This window comes from Capsella rubella, unplaced genomic scaffold (genome assembly GCF_000375325.1).
Source record: "Capsella rubella cultivar Monte Gargano unplaced genomic scaffold, Caprub1_0 scaffold_5, whole genome shotgun sequence".
In the NCBI taxonomy this organism is placed as follows: Eukaryota; Viridiplantae; Streptophyta; class Magnoliopsida; order Brassicales; family Brassicaceae; genus Capsella; species Capsella rubella.
This window is the reverse complement of record NW_006238919.1, coordinates 1,388,569-1,404,962: the sequence shown is the minus strand read 5'-3', so window position 1 is coordinate 1,404,962 and position 16,394 is coordinate 1,388,569. Positions and strand designations below refer to the sequence as shown.

At 30.8% G+C, this 16,394-nt stretch overlaps 3 protein-coding genes across 4 annotated transcripts; 2 read left to right on the top strand and 1 right to left on the bottom strand.

Moving 5' to 3' along the window:
• The first annotated feature begins 3,869 nt into the window (after positions 1–3,869).
• LOC17885871 (glutamyl-tRNA(Gln) amidotransferase subunit A, chloroplastic/mitochondrial) lies at positions 3,870–6,784 on the top strand. Its single transcript, XM_006290819.2, has 9 exons — positions 3,870–4,575; positions 4,989–5,300; positions 5,394–5,573; positions 5,657–5,751; positions 5,819–5,894; positions 5,969–6,046; positions 6,132–6,275; positions 6,359–6,472; positions 6,549–6,784. The coding sequence occupies exons 1-9, from the start codon at positions 4,057–4,059 to the stop codon at positions 6,633–6,635; spliced, it is 1,605 nt and encodes a 534-aa protein (XP_006290881.1). The 5' UTR covers positions 3,870–4,056; the 3' UTR covers positions 6,636–6,784.
• Positions 6,785–8,301: 1,517 nt separating this feature from the next.
• LOC17884970 (protein IDA-LIKE 1) lies at positions 8,302–11,231 on the top strand. Of its 2 annotated transcripts, none has more exons than XM_006292698.2 (3): positions 8,302–8,541; positions 10,529–10,592; positions 11,099–11,231. In XM_006292698.2, exons 1-3 carry the CDS (start codon positions 8,311–8,313, stop codon positions 11,170–11,172), a joined length of 369 nt encoding a protein of 122 aa, XP_006292760.2. In that variant the 5' UTR covers positions 8,302–8,310; the 3' UTR covers positions 11,173–11,231. The 2 variants fall into 2 exon arrangements, with proteins under 2 accessions (XP_006292760.2, XP_023638200.1); XM_023782432.1 differs by having other exon boundaries at positions 11,047–11,231.
• A 133-nt stretch (positions 11,232–11,364) lies between these two features.
• On the bottom strand, positions 11,365–12,443 carry LOC17884755 (protein MIZU-KUSSEI 1). Its single transcript, XM_006290213.2, has one exon. The coding sequence runs from the start codon at positions 12,426–12,428 to the stop codon at positions 11,550–11,552; it is 879 nt and encodes a 292-aa protein (XP_006290275.2). The 5' UTR covers positions 12,429–12,443; the 3' UTR covers positions 11,365–11,549.
• Positions 12,444–16,394: the final 3,951 nt, after the last annotated feature.

The following is a 16,394-nucleotide window of genomic DNA, read 5'->3' as shown; positions in this document are numbered from 1 at the left end:
ATTAGGTAAAATTTTCAAAATATATGTATATATAAACACATTAGTTTTTGTTAGATTTTATTTCTAATATTTTACTATATGAAAAATAGTTAGCATTCTATTTTAATACATAATTATTATTATTTTATTTGTAATTGAATATATAAAATACTAATTATCATGATTAAATCTTATTTTTAAATATTGTTTGAAAATATTTTCCAAATTAGAAATATCTCTCTATAAATTAATAATTATTAATTTATCGATAAATTAATACCTCTATAAATTAATAGATTTTCATGGTCCCAACATTATTAATTTATAGAGGTTTTACTGTATATGTTTGTAATGTAATTTTCCTTTTATTACTATCAAATTCGAATAGAGAAAAAAAATCGGATGTTTTAGTATTTTGACAAGTCACAAACTCTCCAAATAACGAATCACAATTGATAAATATATATATATATATATATATACAATTTTTTTCCTTTTTGAACTATTTCATATATATTTTGTTAAATGGTAAATATTAAAAAGTTGTGTTTATTTTTAGTCTATATTTTCATTTGAAAACATATCTTGGGAAAATGTGAATACTTTTTTTTAATGTAAACATAAACACATTAAGGCTAATTAAGCTTTTTTTTATAAACGGATTCTAGACTTTTGGATAGGTAACACAAATATTGATGTTACAATATCTATGATGTAATATATATATATATAACGAACTATGGACATGAGTCGCATGACAAAGGTTTTGTAGACCAAAAATTAGTCCTACAAAATTTAACATTCAGATCTGCGTTCAGATATATTCTAAATTTAAAGTGCAGCTAGATGACCAAAGCAACTCAAACCGAGTACTCTCCAATTTGGGATTACCATTATACCAAGATGACTTAATTAGTTACATTAACATATAATTTGTTAGAATTGAATTTTCATTAGTTTAAGTCTACACATTATGATCATCTATAACTGTATATATATCACCGTTTATACATTTATTTGATGAATAATTAAAATTAGTTTCACACGTAGATACAAGTGCGAAATATAAGCAAAACATAAGTAAAATATATGTATATAAAGTTTTTATGAAAGATGAAAATGATCATTTAAATATAAAATATTGCAAGTTTAATTTAAAAACACAAAACTTAAGAATGTCTATAATTCTTATTAAAAATCACAAAAACGAGATAAATAGTCAACAATGACTTGACGGTTCTTAAGAGTAACTTCACCACTTTGAATGAAGCTATTGCAGCGGCTCTAGGGAATAATGTAAAGAGGTTTATCATTTACGTTAAAAAAGACTGTACAAAGAAGTCTTTCGCATAGGGAAGAAGAAAACAAATCTATCCATCATCGGTAACGGCAAAGTCTTGATAGTTCTTAACGGCAGTTTAAACAAGAAAGATGGTACCAAACTTATGATTCTGCGACACTTGGTAAGATAATATATATTTTTTTTTTTTGAAGAAGGAATTTGTTTAAAAATGAGTACACCAAATAAAAATCAGTACACCAAAAAGAGTATTTCTCAATATTTTTTCAATTACTAATTATAATATAAATCTGTACAAAGACAAAGGTATTCTAAAAGTTGGAAAGGACTTGTTTATTTGCTCTCCTCATTTGGAAAGACGAAATATATAATTTATTTTATAATTTTATCTGTATTTATATATTTTCATATACCTTTCCAAAATAAAAGAATATAATACTTATACTTTTAGGATTTTTAATTTAATATATAATTTTTCTTTTTACACATGTTAATATCTAATCGATAAACATGATATGTGTCACGATCATGAGAATTACTAATCTCGAAAACAAAATTTCCCTTTATACAATACCATAAGAATTTTTTTTTTGTAGATATATATTTTTTAAAAATAGTAATTTTTTTAGTGTAATATCATATAATTGTTTTTAATATATTCAAGCCAAAATTTCAACTCGATAACATTATATGTTTTGCAATCTTAGAATAAATAATTTTTTTTTTGTTCAATAATATATTAAGATATATTTAAAAATATATTTTTTGTCGTAATTTTAAATAATTATATTAACGATTAACTCTGACATGTATTGTAGTTTTGTTAATGGCTAACTTTAAAACCAAGATTTATATAACAGGAATAGATTTGATAATTAATGAGAATTAGTTATACACATAGAGATTTAATACTAAACAATACAGGTTAATGCATTTGGTTGTGTGAGCAGAAACATGAAGTGCCTTTAATAAGGCATGCAAAGCATTGAAGCATATATCCAAAGATAGCTAACTTTGGTGTCTCAGGCTGTGTCATTGGTTTCAAACAGACAATACAAACCAAACCCAAACAATGCCGTTGTGTGTAGTACTGCCTCGAATTTTCTGACTTCTTTATAAGACAATTTAATGTCTCTCTTTTATATTTTTTTTCTTCTTTCAGTAAATATATTTTATGTTTAAACTTATGAAAATTTTAAAAGTAGATACTGAAGGTCAATTTAAGATGAGACAGTTAGGTTTTTTTTTAATAACTTTTTACTCTTTTTTTTTCTTTTAATAAATAGTTTTGCAGTAAGCTTTTTACGATCATTTATAGCTAATTGTTTTTTTTTTTCTTTGGTTGCTTTTCTTTGGTTGCTTTCATAGGCTCTGTCTCATAACTCCACAAGTCATTATTAGTTGTTCATAGGTGACGGCTTATGTACTTTTCTCTGTATTTACTTACTCCTAAGCCCAAAGCAAAAACAAAAAAAAATTATTTTGTTGTTTTATACTATTACGAATCATGCAACATGTAAAAGTTTTTAGCGACAAATATCAAATTTGTTTTTATACATAAAAGCTTGTCGAATCGTGTCTGAATTATCTTTGACAAGTTCTTTTTTCCTATGTATAGTAAACTTTTTTGTTTTCCTCTATAAATCACATAATCATTTAAACATATTTTTTTCTTTCAATTTTTATTAGTTTATATGGTTATGATAAATTGTAATTTATGTCCATTGGTTAATTCTATATTTTCATTGTTAACTCTTTCTCTCATTTTATCATGTACTTCTTTAAATTTATTATCATTTTTTATATAAATATTTTCTTCTTTCCTATTAAATAATCAATTATATCCAATGAAAAGTTCTTGGAATTGAAAACAATGATGATATTTTAATTAATGATTCTTACAAGTTACAAGTTACAACAATGTGCCCGTACGGATACAATAGTAAAAAGTTATAATGAGTTTTTTTTTTTTTGGTTTCTCTTTACACAATTTATCAAAAAAACTCAAACCTCTCTCTGGACTCTGGCCATTGAGTTCAATGTTCCTGCTGTCCTTATTTCTCTCTGGTTTTCAATTTTTTTTTTTACTTCTGTAATGTAAAAAAAGTGTAGTAATTATGAATTTCCCTACAAGTTCTTTGACAATATTACTATTTTTCTTGATTTGATTGATTTTGTTAGATGGAGTCATTTGGGGATTTAATTAACTGTATGCAATCCAGCTCTTTTGTTTAAAGTGGTCATATCCTTAAAACATGTCTAATTATGAGATGGAGATGACTAATACATGTCTTCCACAAACCAAAGTACAATTACCCAATGATGATAAGTTTTACATTATTAGTTCGTCATATACAAAACTTTTACGTCATTCGAATAGAGCATTGATTGGGTAGATCGATTATTATTGCAAAGACTAATCGAATACTTTCACCAAACTAATAAAAATAATAAGCAAAAAAAAAAAAAAAGCTTATTGGGCTTTAATGGATATATACTCTGTTTCGGCCCGTTAAGTTTTAATAGGCCCATTAATAAATCCTCTCCCCTTTTCTTGAGTTAGAAAAAAGTCTTATCCTTTCTCCGTTTCTCAACCTCTCTCACCTTAATAAAACCCAAACAGCCGCCGATACATTTTCTCCGGCGGTACACCGGAGAACTCATTCTTCTGTACGACTAACTTAAGTAGTTAATTTCAGTTTCCACTCACTTATCTTCCCAATTTGATGAATCAGTGATTCAAAAAATCAAAACTTTTTTTCATTTGAACTGAAGCAATGTTATCGACATTGCAACCACCACGTTCTCTCTCACTCCTCCCTCTCCGACGATTCCAAAGCTCTAGACCCATTGTCTCCGCAGCTGCTTCATCTTCTTCCACTATCTCTCCTCCACAGTCTCAGATTCTCACCACTCGTCGTTCACTCCTCTCCGGCGAAACCACAGCTGTCGAAATCGCAAAATCTTACCTTTCTCGTATCCGTCTCACTGAACCACAGCTCAAATGCTTCCTTCACGTGTCGGAGAATGTTCTCAAAGATGCTGAAGAGATTGATCAACGAATCGCTAAAGGTGAGGAATTGGGTCCTCTCGCCGGAGTTTTGATCGGGGTTAAGGATAATATATGTACTGAAGGTATGCCTTCTACTGCTGCTTCGAGAATCTTAGAGCATTATCGTCCTCCGTTCGATGCTACGGCGATTAAGAAGATTAAAGAATTGGGTGGGATTGTTGTTGGTAAGACTAATATGGATGAATTTGGAATGGGAAGTACCACTGAAGCTTCTGCCTTTCAGGTTCGTCTTATGAATCTTGTGATGGTTTACGGTTAACTGATTCAGCAATGTTAAGAAAGTTGGAGCCTTTATGTTTGGATAGGTGAAAATGGTGTTATTGGGAAACTTAGGATTGGATGATTCAGCAGTGTTAACAAAGTTGGAGGCTTTATGTTTAGATAGATGAATATGGTTTTATTCGGAAGCTTGTGATGGTTTAGGATTGAATGATTCCACTGTGTTAACAAAGTTGGAGTCTTTATGTTTAGGTAGATGAATATGGTCTTATTGGGGAAACTTGTGATGGTTTTGGATTTAATGATTCAGCAATGTTAACTAAGTAGGTACCGTTATGTTAACATAGATGAATATGGTGTTATTGAGGAAACTTGTGATGTTTAGGATTGAATCTTGGGGTTGATTTTGGTTTAAAGGTAACTGCCAATCCTTGGGATTTGACTCGTGTGCCGGGAGGTTCATCAGGAGGATCAGCAGCAGCTGTTGCAGCAAGACAGTGTATGGTGTCACTTGGTAGTGACACTGGTGGAAGTGTGAGACAGCCAGCTTCGTTTTGTGGTGTTGTTGGTCTTAAGCCTACTTATGGACGTGTCTCTAGGTTTGGACTTATGGCTTATGCATCTTCTTTGGATGTGATTGGGTGTTTTGGGTCTACGGTAGCTGATGCTGGGATGCTTCTTCATGCTATTTCTGGGTATGATAGGTTTGACTCCACGAGTAGCAAACAAGTAAGGTCTTTTGTGGTATTTGGTTTCCTGCATTTTAATGACACAGAGCGAAAGATCTATGCTTTGAAACAGAAAACATATATTCTTGTTCAGGATGTGCCTGAGTTCCAATCTCAGTTTCTCTCTGTGGATCATTTTGAGTCTAAACCATTGAAGGGAGTGAAAGTTGGTATAATTCGCGAGACACTTGAAGACGGCGTTGACTCTGGAGTGAAATCTGCTACTCAGGAAGCTGCGTCTCACTTAGAAGCATTGGGCTGTATATTGACAGAGGTTTCTTTTAATTTTGTCTCTGTGTTTTCTTCTTCGTTTTGTGTGTTTAAAGTTTCTGAGATTTGTGTTTCCAAAATTTACAGGTCTCCCTTCCTTCATTCTCTCTTGGACTACCAGCTTACTATGTTATTGCCTCATCAGAGTCATCTTCGAATTTATCACGTTATGATGGTGTCAGGTAATCTCAAAAGCTGATTGCATCAGGCATATATAAAATGATATTGATTCTTGTGTTGGAAATGAAGATATGGAAATCAAGTTATGGCTGAAGAGCTCAATAGGCTGTATGAACGTTCCCGTGGAGAAGGATTTGGGGGAGAGGTACGAATTCATAAGTTACTGCATCTATTTAATAAACTAGTTTGACTATAATCTGAGGTACTTTCGATGCTAAGGTGAAAATGAGAATTTTAATGGGGACATATGCACTCTCTGCCGGTTACTACGATGCTTACTACAAACGAGCTCAACAGGTGAACCGCATCTTCACATGCAGTCATTAGAAATTTAACCGGTTTTGCTCGGTAAATATATATTTTCTTTTACTTGTTAATGCAGGTGAGAACACTAATTCAAAAGGACTTCAAAGCAGCGTTGGAACAGAACGATATCCTTATTTCTCCAGCAGCTCCATCTGCTGCATACAAGATTGGTGAAAAGAAAAATGATCCACTGGCAATGTATGCTGGAGATATTATGACGGTACAAAATGTTTCTCTTAGTTTCTTTCTCTTTTAAGTGTCGTTACACGAAACATAGTTTGTATCATACGTGGTTTGTTGCAGGTCAATGTGAATCTGGCAGGACTTCCTGCAGTGGTATTACCTTGTGGATTAGTCGAAGGTGGTCCGTCGGGTCTTCCTGTTGGTCTTCAAATGATCGGTGCCGCGTTTGATGAGGTTAGTTATTAAGCTATTTGCTTACTGTAAATATAAGATTAAAGCTTCAAATGATGATTTTGTAAATTGGTTTTAGGAGAAATTGCTTAGAGTGGGACATATATTTGAGCAGACACTTAAAGGTTCAGGCTTTGTTCCTCCATTGTTAGCCAACGTAGCCTAACCATGAAACTTACCAAAGGCTCTTTTTTGCGTTTTTTACTTTTCATGTTTGGTTTAATCAACGAATTATCAATTGTAACTATATCAATTGTAACTACCAATTTATTAAATTGCTCTATATAGTTTTTTGTCTTTCTTTTTTGTTGTTAATGGGGAATTTATATATTTATATTCTTGCAATTGCATCCATGCACTTGATTGTTGTTGAGTCTTTTGAATATATATTATGGTTTTCATTCTATGATTGTATCATGATTGATTAACACAATTTTTTATATGTATAGTTTGGTTACAAATCTTGAGTAAATCAAGTTAAAAAGAAATAAATAGAAACAAACAAAAAAAAATCTGTCCACTTGTACCAGCACGTATCTTAATAATAGGGTCAAAAGCATTACACGTTTCAAATTAGTTTATTAATTAGTACTTTTAAAATATATGAATGAAACTACATATTTGGGAGCTAGCTGGAGTATACAAGTATAGACCACTTTATTTCATATGGTAATGAACCTATAATTATGCAAACATATTAAAATCGTGTAAATCTAAGTGGTCCATGCGAATATCTGTCTTTGAGTCGACGACGATCAAAATCCAACGGATCATGCGTGTGCATGGTTTGACATTTTCGTATACTACCATGAAAATTAGTTGCCATCTGTCACATTACGTTATAGTTTTTATATACATATTTTTCGCAAAACTATGTGCTAATATAAATCAGGTTTAAACTATAAGCTCTTAGACCACATGCCTCTAATTAATCTCTTCATATAGAAGACAAACTAGTTTCTAGTGATGAGAAGATTCAAATTTGATAAGCTAACATTTTTTTTTGAGTAAACTATGACATATGCAAATGAATTTTATTAGACAAAATATTAGTTTGATATAACAGAAACAAAATCATGTGCTAATAAAGTTAAATATTACTATGAATTAGTTGCATAAATGATTTGCAGATGAATGATTAACTATTTTTTAATGATAGATAAATTGTTTGGTGACCTCAAATAACGGAACTAATTATTAGGTGATGAGAGTTAATACATAAGAATTGTGTATTAATTCTCATAATGATAAAGGTTAGGTTATACATGTGTTTGTATAGAGAGGAGAATGTTAAACCTAAATTAACCTAGTTTACAAATATACACAAATGGAGATAATTATTCGAAATATATTCAAAGTTATTCTATAATATCCAAAGATACTCTCGTTACACTAATTTCTTTTAGAAAAGTTTGTAACCATTTTAATTTGTGTGGATAGTTATGGTGAGTATCTTAAACTAAATTACGCAATATGTACAGAGACAAACTTGAGGTAATCACGTACACCATCCTCCCACGTAAAGTCCAACGCGGCATTTCGAGTTTTAGTAAATATTAATTTATCTTTTTAGTGTTTGTTTGAAACCATTTTTTTAATTCACTATCGTATATCGTTGACCTCAAAATATTTTCTCAAAAAACACTAAAAACTCCATTACTTGCGCTTCACTTCTTTATTGTTTTCTTTGCTTTTCTTGTTTGACCATTTTACACACATACAATAATGTGCACTTTCATATACGATCTATATCATGCACATAAGTATATATGCATATATATATATACACTGCTCAAAACTTCTTAAAATCCAAAATTTATAAAACCCTAATAGCTAAACCAATGTCTCCACCTTCTCTTTCTTTCTTCTCCGAACATTATTTTTCTCACAGAACCATGTTTGTGACTCTTTATATTGTCCTTCTCTTGGTTTTTGGTTCTTACAACGCCACGGCAAGGGTCGGACCAGTTAAGGTTTCTGAGTCGGATATAGTTCAAACAAGATCATCAAGACAAGAGATCACTGTGGGTTTTAGATTCAAAGGTCGTGTGTTCCATTTGTTATCTAAAAAGGTACTTGTACCACCTTCGGGACCTTCCACGAGGCACAACTCTGTGGTGGATAATCTCAGACACTAATTGATTTTTTTTTTCTGTTAGAATTTTTTCTGACAATCATGAAATTTTATTTAGAAGATTCTTGTAGTTTTATTCGATGGGTTTTTTTTTTTTCTGTTCTTTTATTTTTCATCCTTCATATATACTTATATTGAGTTCATTCACATTTGTAATTTCTCGGTTGGAAACCTAGTTATACGTATATATTATTATTTTTGCTATGCGAAAAAAATCAAACTGTACGAGAAACACGAGATTAATATTCTAATATCATTACGACAAACCAGGAACAAGACAACTTCTATTCGTAGGCTCTGGAGTTTCTTGCTTGTGTATTTGCTGCTCTTAATCTTTGATGGTTTCTCTCAAAGTACAATAAAACCTATATTAACTATTAACTATTATAAGTTGATATAGAAAAAAATTCGAGTTGGATAAGTGTAATATTTGACACAATACGATAAGATAATAATTTTTGTTGCAAATAGTAAATATTGGTCCTATCAATTGTATAAATTATATAAACTTATGAAAACATATTTATATTATATATATATATATATAATAGTAAATTATGAATCTTGTCTTATTTACTTTTCTTTGTCGTTTAAATTCAAAACTGATATTTTGTATATTAAAAGTTTTTGATGCGCATCTTATATATGTGATCATAATTGTTTTGTTACTTCATAGTTGATTTCTGACAAAAATTATTTATTTCAAAATAATTCTCTTAAGAAGTTCATGAAATCAGACAAATCTCGCTATAAATTATTAGTATATCTACTAAACTCAATATCATAATCCCAACATTTTGAGATTATATAAGTTTTATTGTATATCATTTCCTAATCCCTTTTAATTAGATCCAAATGCGTAAATCAACTGATATTTGCATAAGCCCACTTGTGGCTGCATCTATTCGTATGAGGTGGGCTTCTTTGGATTTGGCTCAATAATAAATTGAAGTCATCGCAACATTTTCACTCTTTTATCTCTTAAAAAATATATATTGTTTATGAAATATAATACTTGATTGGAGATGTGGAGGGGGAATAAACAAAACATTAATCATTACTTGCATTAAGTATATACCACAAACTCTTTTATTAATCTTTTAGATCAAAATGGATGGACACATTTATATATATTTTTATTTTTGTCTAACAAAAATGAAATATGTAGTTATATACTAGGTTAGGCACTTAGGATTTAAGAACGTTCTCTCTATTACAAGATTTAAACTAGGTAAAATCACAAAAATAATAACGTATGTTAAGAGGTTTCTGAATTTGTCTCTTTGAATGACGAGTTTAGAAATTCTTGGAGCAGTTTTTGCGTTTATGGTGTCTATGTACCAAAATTATATGTATATTGTCAATCTAAATCCGTGAAAACAACAATGATTTGTCTGACTATAAAACATAATTTTTTTTATTATGTATTTCAATCAGTTATAAACTTATAATTAGTGAAAATTAGTTTTACATCATTGTTATTAAATGACTATGGAATTGGTGATGCATATATTTTGTTTTGGTTGAAATTATTTTTTGCACAAGTATTGTAATTGATGTTCATATGCATTGATTATAAAGCAATGATGATTGTGCACAAATTAATACAAAGTTTATTGAATATAAAATATTACCTTAAGAATATACATGTTAGACGGCGCTCGTTCTCATCCCGTCCCTACGACTCTTTAGACCATTTCCATTGGATGAGACTAATAGAGGTGATACTTACTTTATGGCACAAAAATAAATAAAAATTCCAATAGTATGAGAAGCGTTTCTCAAATAGGTGACAGAAGGAACGAATAAGGAACGATACGTGGCTTGATTTGATTGGGTGAGAAAAAAAGTAAAAAATAAAAAGAAATTCCTTAATTTTACGTCGCTTCTCTCGTCTCTTGTCTCCCTCTCTCTCATTTTCTAAGGATGACGATGAGCAATCGGGGATTTGTGAATTGCTTTCAATGATGCTCAAATCAGTTTTTCATGGTAAGAATCGCTCTAATTTCTGTTGTAATTGATGTTAGAAAAATTTAGGGTTCTATGTTGTTTCATCTTTTGTTTCAGTTAGATGTTTTTTTTTTATCTTTTATTTATGTTATTCATCAGGTTTTATATTCTGTTTTTAATAAATCAGTTTGTATTTTGCTCTGGTTCAATGATTCTGATGAACCAGATTGTGTTTTAGTCTTGTTAATGTTTATGATTAATCAGTTTGTGGTTTGTGTCTTGTTTTGTTCAATTGTGTTATAATGAATCGGCTTGTGTTATGTGTTCTTGTTCAATTGGTTTGTGTCTTGTTCTGTTCAATTGTGGATTCATTATAACTAACGAAGTCCAGCACTGAATCAATTAGTTTGGGGATTTTTTTAAAAGTAGTTACGGTAATAAGAGTTCCATGTGATTATGGTGTATGTATTCTTGGAATGTTGGCTGGTTTTAGGAACAATAGAGCTTTGGAACCGAATTTGAGTTTGTGTCAGTGGGGCATGCAGATAGTAAAGGAAGCGAACAGGGGACGTCGCATTTGTGGATACGTTTTTTCATTTTTTTCCAATTTATGATTTAAATTTAAATGTTTTATTGTGTGGAACCAATGTACATGGCCTTAGTTGCAAGAACTAAAATCCTGTCTATGAGTCTACCTTATTCTCTAATCTCTACTTCCGTTTGTAAACAAATACCCATATTTTGGGATGTAATTACCCTTTATGTTCAAGGCAATAAAACAATATCAACACAAAAACAAATAGATTCATCATGATACATAACTTCTACTCTTATAACAATTTCATATTTTTTATCTCACTAATCTTTTGGAACATCATTAAAGATAAAATTCCAATATTACACATTCAACATCATCATTTAAACAAAGCCAATATATCAAAACCACATTCTTAAAAATGGTCAAATATTACCTTCATAATACTAATCTTTATCTTATTAGACCCTTAGAAAATACACACTAAGCTCAGGTCCACCACTAGACACATCAGGGTTCATCATGTAAAACGCCTCCGAGTCTCTCGACCCTATAACCCTCTCGAACCTGGCTCTCATATACATGAGCTCACCTTTCTCGGACCCAACCGCTCCATTCCCTTCTTCTTCCACCGTCGCCGCCGGTAAAACTCCGGCACCCATTGTTATAGGTCCGACCGCCTTCAACACCTTCCACTCCGCTTCTCCACACTCTTTCCTCGCCGCGTAACCACATTTTTTACCGTTACAATACGTTCTCCATGAGGACTCTTCCAAAAGCTTCTTCTTCTTTGTATCCGTCTTAAACGCCGCCGTTTCGAGGGCTATTCTCACTAACCCTGAAGCCATCTCACGTACAAGAACGCTCGTTGGAGTTGGTAACTGGATCAAAACAGCGGGTAAACGGGTCGGGTCATCTTGAACGGCGAAGTAGACGTGTCCACGACGGTTACCGAATAAAGTACCAACGACCCGGAAACCAAGACCCGAGTTAGAGAACCCGAGTGCGTAACGGATCTTTTCCATAGTCTTTTTCTTTTTCTTCTTCATCATCTGTTGGGTACTGAACTGATCCGGTCGGGTCGGGTCAGAGGAGAAGTTGAAACGGGTCAAGATTTTCTCTTCGTTGTGGTTGTAGTCTTCGTCTTCTTCTTCTTCTTCCTCTTCCTCGTCGTCTTCTTGAACTTTCTTCTTCTTCCAGTTGAAGTAACGTTTAGAAAGAGAGAACGAAGAGTCGAGAGAAGTGTTGGCTAAGATTGACTTCATTCTCTTTAAACTATGAATATACAGAACCTTTGTTTCTTTCTTGGACCTGAGACTTGAAAGAAGTTGGACTCTCATGTGTTCTGTCTTATATTGATCTTTAATGGATTTTTTTAATGATTTAGGTGGGGTTTTGATTTGATTTAACTAATTTTATTTTCTTAGAAATTATATATATTTGACAGTTTGTATTATCTCTCTGTCATTTCTACTGTTATTTTATTGAGGTGATATATTTCACGTACGCGCCTTTATTCAATAATTAACTAATATGATTGAAATTATATATTTTTTTTAAAAGTTTTTATTTGACATTTTGTAAAATTTTAATATCACATCTATGTCATTTCTACTATTTTGATTTTCAATTTTTTTTAAAAATATAACCACTCACGTATTTTAATATTATTTTTGTGTCGTAGTTTTATAATTTAACACGTATGAGTCTTTATACAATGTATATTCATAATGTAACGTTATGTATAAAACTATAAATGCTAACATGCATACTAGAGAATGTAAAGATATGGCACTTGACTAATTTATGAATTATCCACTTTAGATAGTAAACCAAACTAAAGATAGATTAGTCCCGTTTCTTGGACTTTGATGAATTTTTAACATTATCACAAAACTAAATTTCGAAATATTTGGTCTGCAGAGCTTTAAAGACTTGTGTTAAATGAAGAAAAAAGATTAGATGTGAAAGAAGACAGAAAAAAATAAAGGAAAAGGGAAGAAGAAGGAAGGTGAGCAGCCACCACCTAACCGTAGATTAAGGACTGTCTTCATTGGGACTTATGAATAAGACAGATCATACACCAAATCGACCTTTACAATTTTGTCTTTCATATAAAACACACACCCTAATATACATATATGGTTTTTTTCTTCTTTGGTTTTGAAAATACATGGTTCTGAGTTCTGACTAAAGGATAATTGTGGATAAAAAATCTCTTTGAATCTTGTTGAAATAGGTCAGTAAAAATGTTGGACAAGCATAAAAGAGGAAATAAAATAGGAAAAATTTCTCATTCACTCAATTTAAAAGTTACAAGTAATTTCTATTTTTACCCTATTTATAACTTTTTTTTTTCTCTCAATCACTTCCTATAGACGTAATTCACCAATCGTCTACACCCTAGGGCTTGAAAATGCAACAGCAACAAAGAAGAATTACGACACTCGAAATTTTGTTTAAAACAAGATAAATAAACAACCATGATGTAATTAGTACGTCAAAAACACTATTAAAGCTTTAAAATCTCAACCATTACAACAGTATTTTAATATTTTACCTCTTATACACTTTTTTTTTTCTTTCTTTCTAGTATGTTTGTTTTACATGCTAATTTCTATGATAATTGATTTACAATTATAATACTAAACTTAAATAGTGATATGGCACATTCATAGTTTGCCTATCCATTCAGATCATTTATTTTTTATATATAATTGTCTATCTTGTGACTAAATCCAAACCTAAATATTTTAAAATATTCTAAGGTTGCTACGTAATTTATTTTGCTTAAACTATATCCAAACATGACTTTATACACTGTATTAATCACGAGTGTAAGAACATAGAACTCCAATAGAAAAAACTATCAGACAGAATGGTCTAGAATATACAGCAAGTAACTAGTTAATAATTGTGTGCATATAGGTTTGGAGGAGACAAGAAGGTGTGCGATGGATCTCAATCAATGTCTCTCATCTATAGTGGTGGGGGGACTACAGAGTTGACAATTTGGTCTACCCTTTTTACTCGAACACACATATTATTATTACCATAATCGCAATGTTTCTTGTTCGTTATTTCAAAACGCATTTTGTTCTCGTTATAGTATATTTGAGGTTTTCCAAGAGTGCAAGAAAGTATTATTGTGATTTATGTAATGTCTTTAGGTAAATTTTAATGCCTTCTTTTTATTAATTATATTGGTTAACGTTGATCACCAAATTTTCGTACTATTTTTTTCCAAAATTAAAATAAAAAAACCAAGGTTTTAATTAAGAGAATTTGCATTAAACACATCATTGTCACATCTTCGGCGAAAAATGGATGTGACATATCACATAATTACGGCAACATCGAACCAATCAAAGGTTGTCTATGTGTTGTTTTTTCTACAAACCTACACTACACCAACAAGCATGCTTTTTATTTTATTTTAATCTTTATAAAAAATTACAAAAATTAACGTCCAAATCCTTGACTTTAATGTGAAAATAATATGATTGAATTTGGTGTACCATTTTGTCTTTGTTGGCGAAAGCATGCGCGGCAGCCTATGAATATATAGGAAGTATTGTTACATAAATCACAGCTAAGATATTGTTATACATAAACTGAGCTCTGTAACTTTGACAGGATCATTCAATTTATATTGGAATTTAATTTTTGTAATTCATGTTAAAATATACATAACACTCAATGGTAACAAAAATTTCCAAGTAGTTTCCCCAGACTTGGTTATGAAAATTGTATCGAACTATTGGTTTCATGTTTGTAAACTATTGGAGCATTTCGCTATTTCCAATCACTGTGTTTCAATAAAAGTGAAAGATTTATCGGGAAAAGGTGAAAAGTTTGACTTATTTCACATCTTAGTGAACATATCAGGGAAAAGTATAATGTAATACATGGTTCTTGAATTTTAAACTATTTTACTAGATGGGTAAAATCATGTAAAAGACAAAAGACCTGTAGTTTAGATTTTGCCGTACTAGAGTTATATTTATAATGAAAAAACAAAAATGAAAAATTCGGATTCTAATTCTGTTTAAAACTGTTAATCAATAGAGTAAAGCATTACATTTTTTAAGGAAACCAATTAAAAGTTGTCTCTTGTCATTAGCTATTCTCTATATAAGGTACATTAAAATACGTCTCTTAGAATAGTGATAAACAAATAAATACATATTAGTATGATCATTACTAGACAGAGGTTTATTTATTAATAGATCAATATATTATTATTTTGGTTTGATAATTCATGGTTTGATATCAATGTTTTTTTTCTCTAATTTAGGAAGGGTTTGGTACACTGTTAATCACTGCAATATTTGGTCGGCTCCGTCCACTTAAAAGCAAAAAATCACAATCTTATAAAAAAAATCGAAAATAATACATAAATATATTATTGGTCAAAAATAAAAACTAAAAGAAAACGTAAATATATTATGTTTATTATCATACTTTTAATTTTCTATAATTTTTTCTTGTTACAGCTAATTCTAGAAACTGGGACCGACCAAACTACATAAAAATCAACTAACTGTTGAACTAGCAAACAAAGACTAACCAAATACCACGACTTTTATGAACAAAATTCGAATATTAACCAAAAAGTAATGTAACTTGTCTTATAGGTTTACCATCTCGTTCTCTAGACCACCAAGTGGTAAACATACAAGTAGCTAGAACATGTATCATATAATATAAGAAAACATGATTGGGAAGATCCTTGGATGTTCGTTATATTTGGGTATAACAGACAAAGGTTTGGCTTAACGATAACATCCAATGTCGTTCACTAACAACGTGGGATGCGACACATTAACAAATCATATACTAACGCCACTTATAACAAATAAACACATCATCCATCATTTTATCGATAAATGAAATGTCCATGCATGCATGTCGAGAATAATGTGTTTATGCCAAAAACAAGATAAATCATAAACTTCACCACTGCTTACCATTGAGCCTAAAGTCCAATGCACCAATGCCACATGAAAAATCCGTTTTTTTTTTTCAGTTGCTTGTCTCTAAAAATTACTTTAAACGAAATTAGTTATATACAACAGAACAGCTCATCGTTATGAAGTTATATACGCCTAATTCTTAACTCATGTTACAATAATTATAAACTTTTTAATGTATTATTGGATAATGTATTAATGTTACATTGTAGACTTAATTTATAGTCACCAAACGCATGAAAGTTCTTATCTAACTGGTACCATATGGTTTATCTTATGAAGAAACTTTCACATGGTTCACGTGAGAGAAAACAGCGGTTCATCTGATTTTTC

What these genes read in the sequence shown, in the direction of transcription:
- LOC17885871 (XM_006290819.2), top strand. Translation starts at nt 4,057, where the DNA reads ATGTTATCGACATTGCAACCACCACGTTCTCTCTCACTCCTCCCTCTC. An exon ending in TGGGCTGTATATTGACAGAG is followed by an intron (nt 5,574 to 5,656) that starts GTTTCTTTTAAT and finishes CAAAATTTACAG; the next exon opens with GTCTCCCTTCCTTCATTCTC. An exon ending in TCGGTGCCGCGTTTGATGAG is followed by an intron (nt 6,473 to 6,548) that starts GTTAGTTATTAA and finishes AATTGGTTTTAG; the next exon opens with GAGAAATTGCTTAGAGTGGG.
- LOC17884970 (XM_006292698.2), top strand. Translation starts at nt 8,311, where the DNA reads ATGTCTCCACCTTCTCTTTCTTTCTTCTCCGAACATTATTTTTCTCAC. An exon ending in TCCATTTGTTATCTAAAAAG is followed by an intron (nt 8,542 to 10,528) that starts GTACTTGTACCA and finishes TCATTTTCTAAG; the next exon opens with GATGACGATGAGCAATCGGG. An exon ending in GCTCAAATCAGTTTTTCATG is followed by an intron (nt 10,593 to 11,098) that starts GTAAGAATCGCT and finishes TGGGGCATGCAG; the next exon opens with ATAGTAAAGGAAGCGAACAG.
- LOC17884755 (XM_006290213.2), bottom strand. Translation starts at nt 12,428, where the DNA reads ATGAGAGTCCAACTTCTTTCAAGTCTCAGGTCCAAGAAAGAAACAAAG.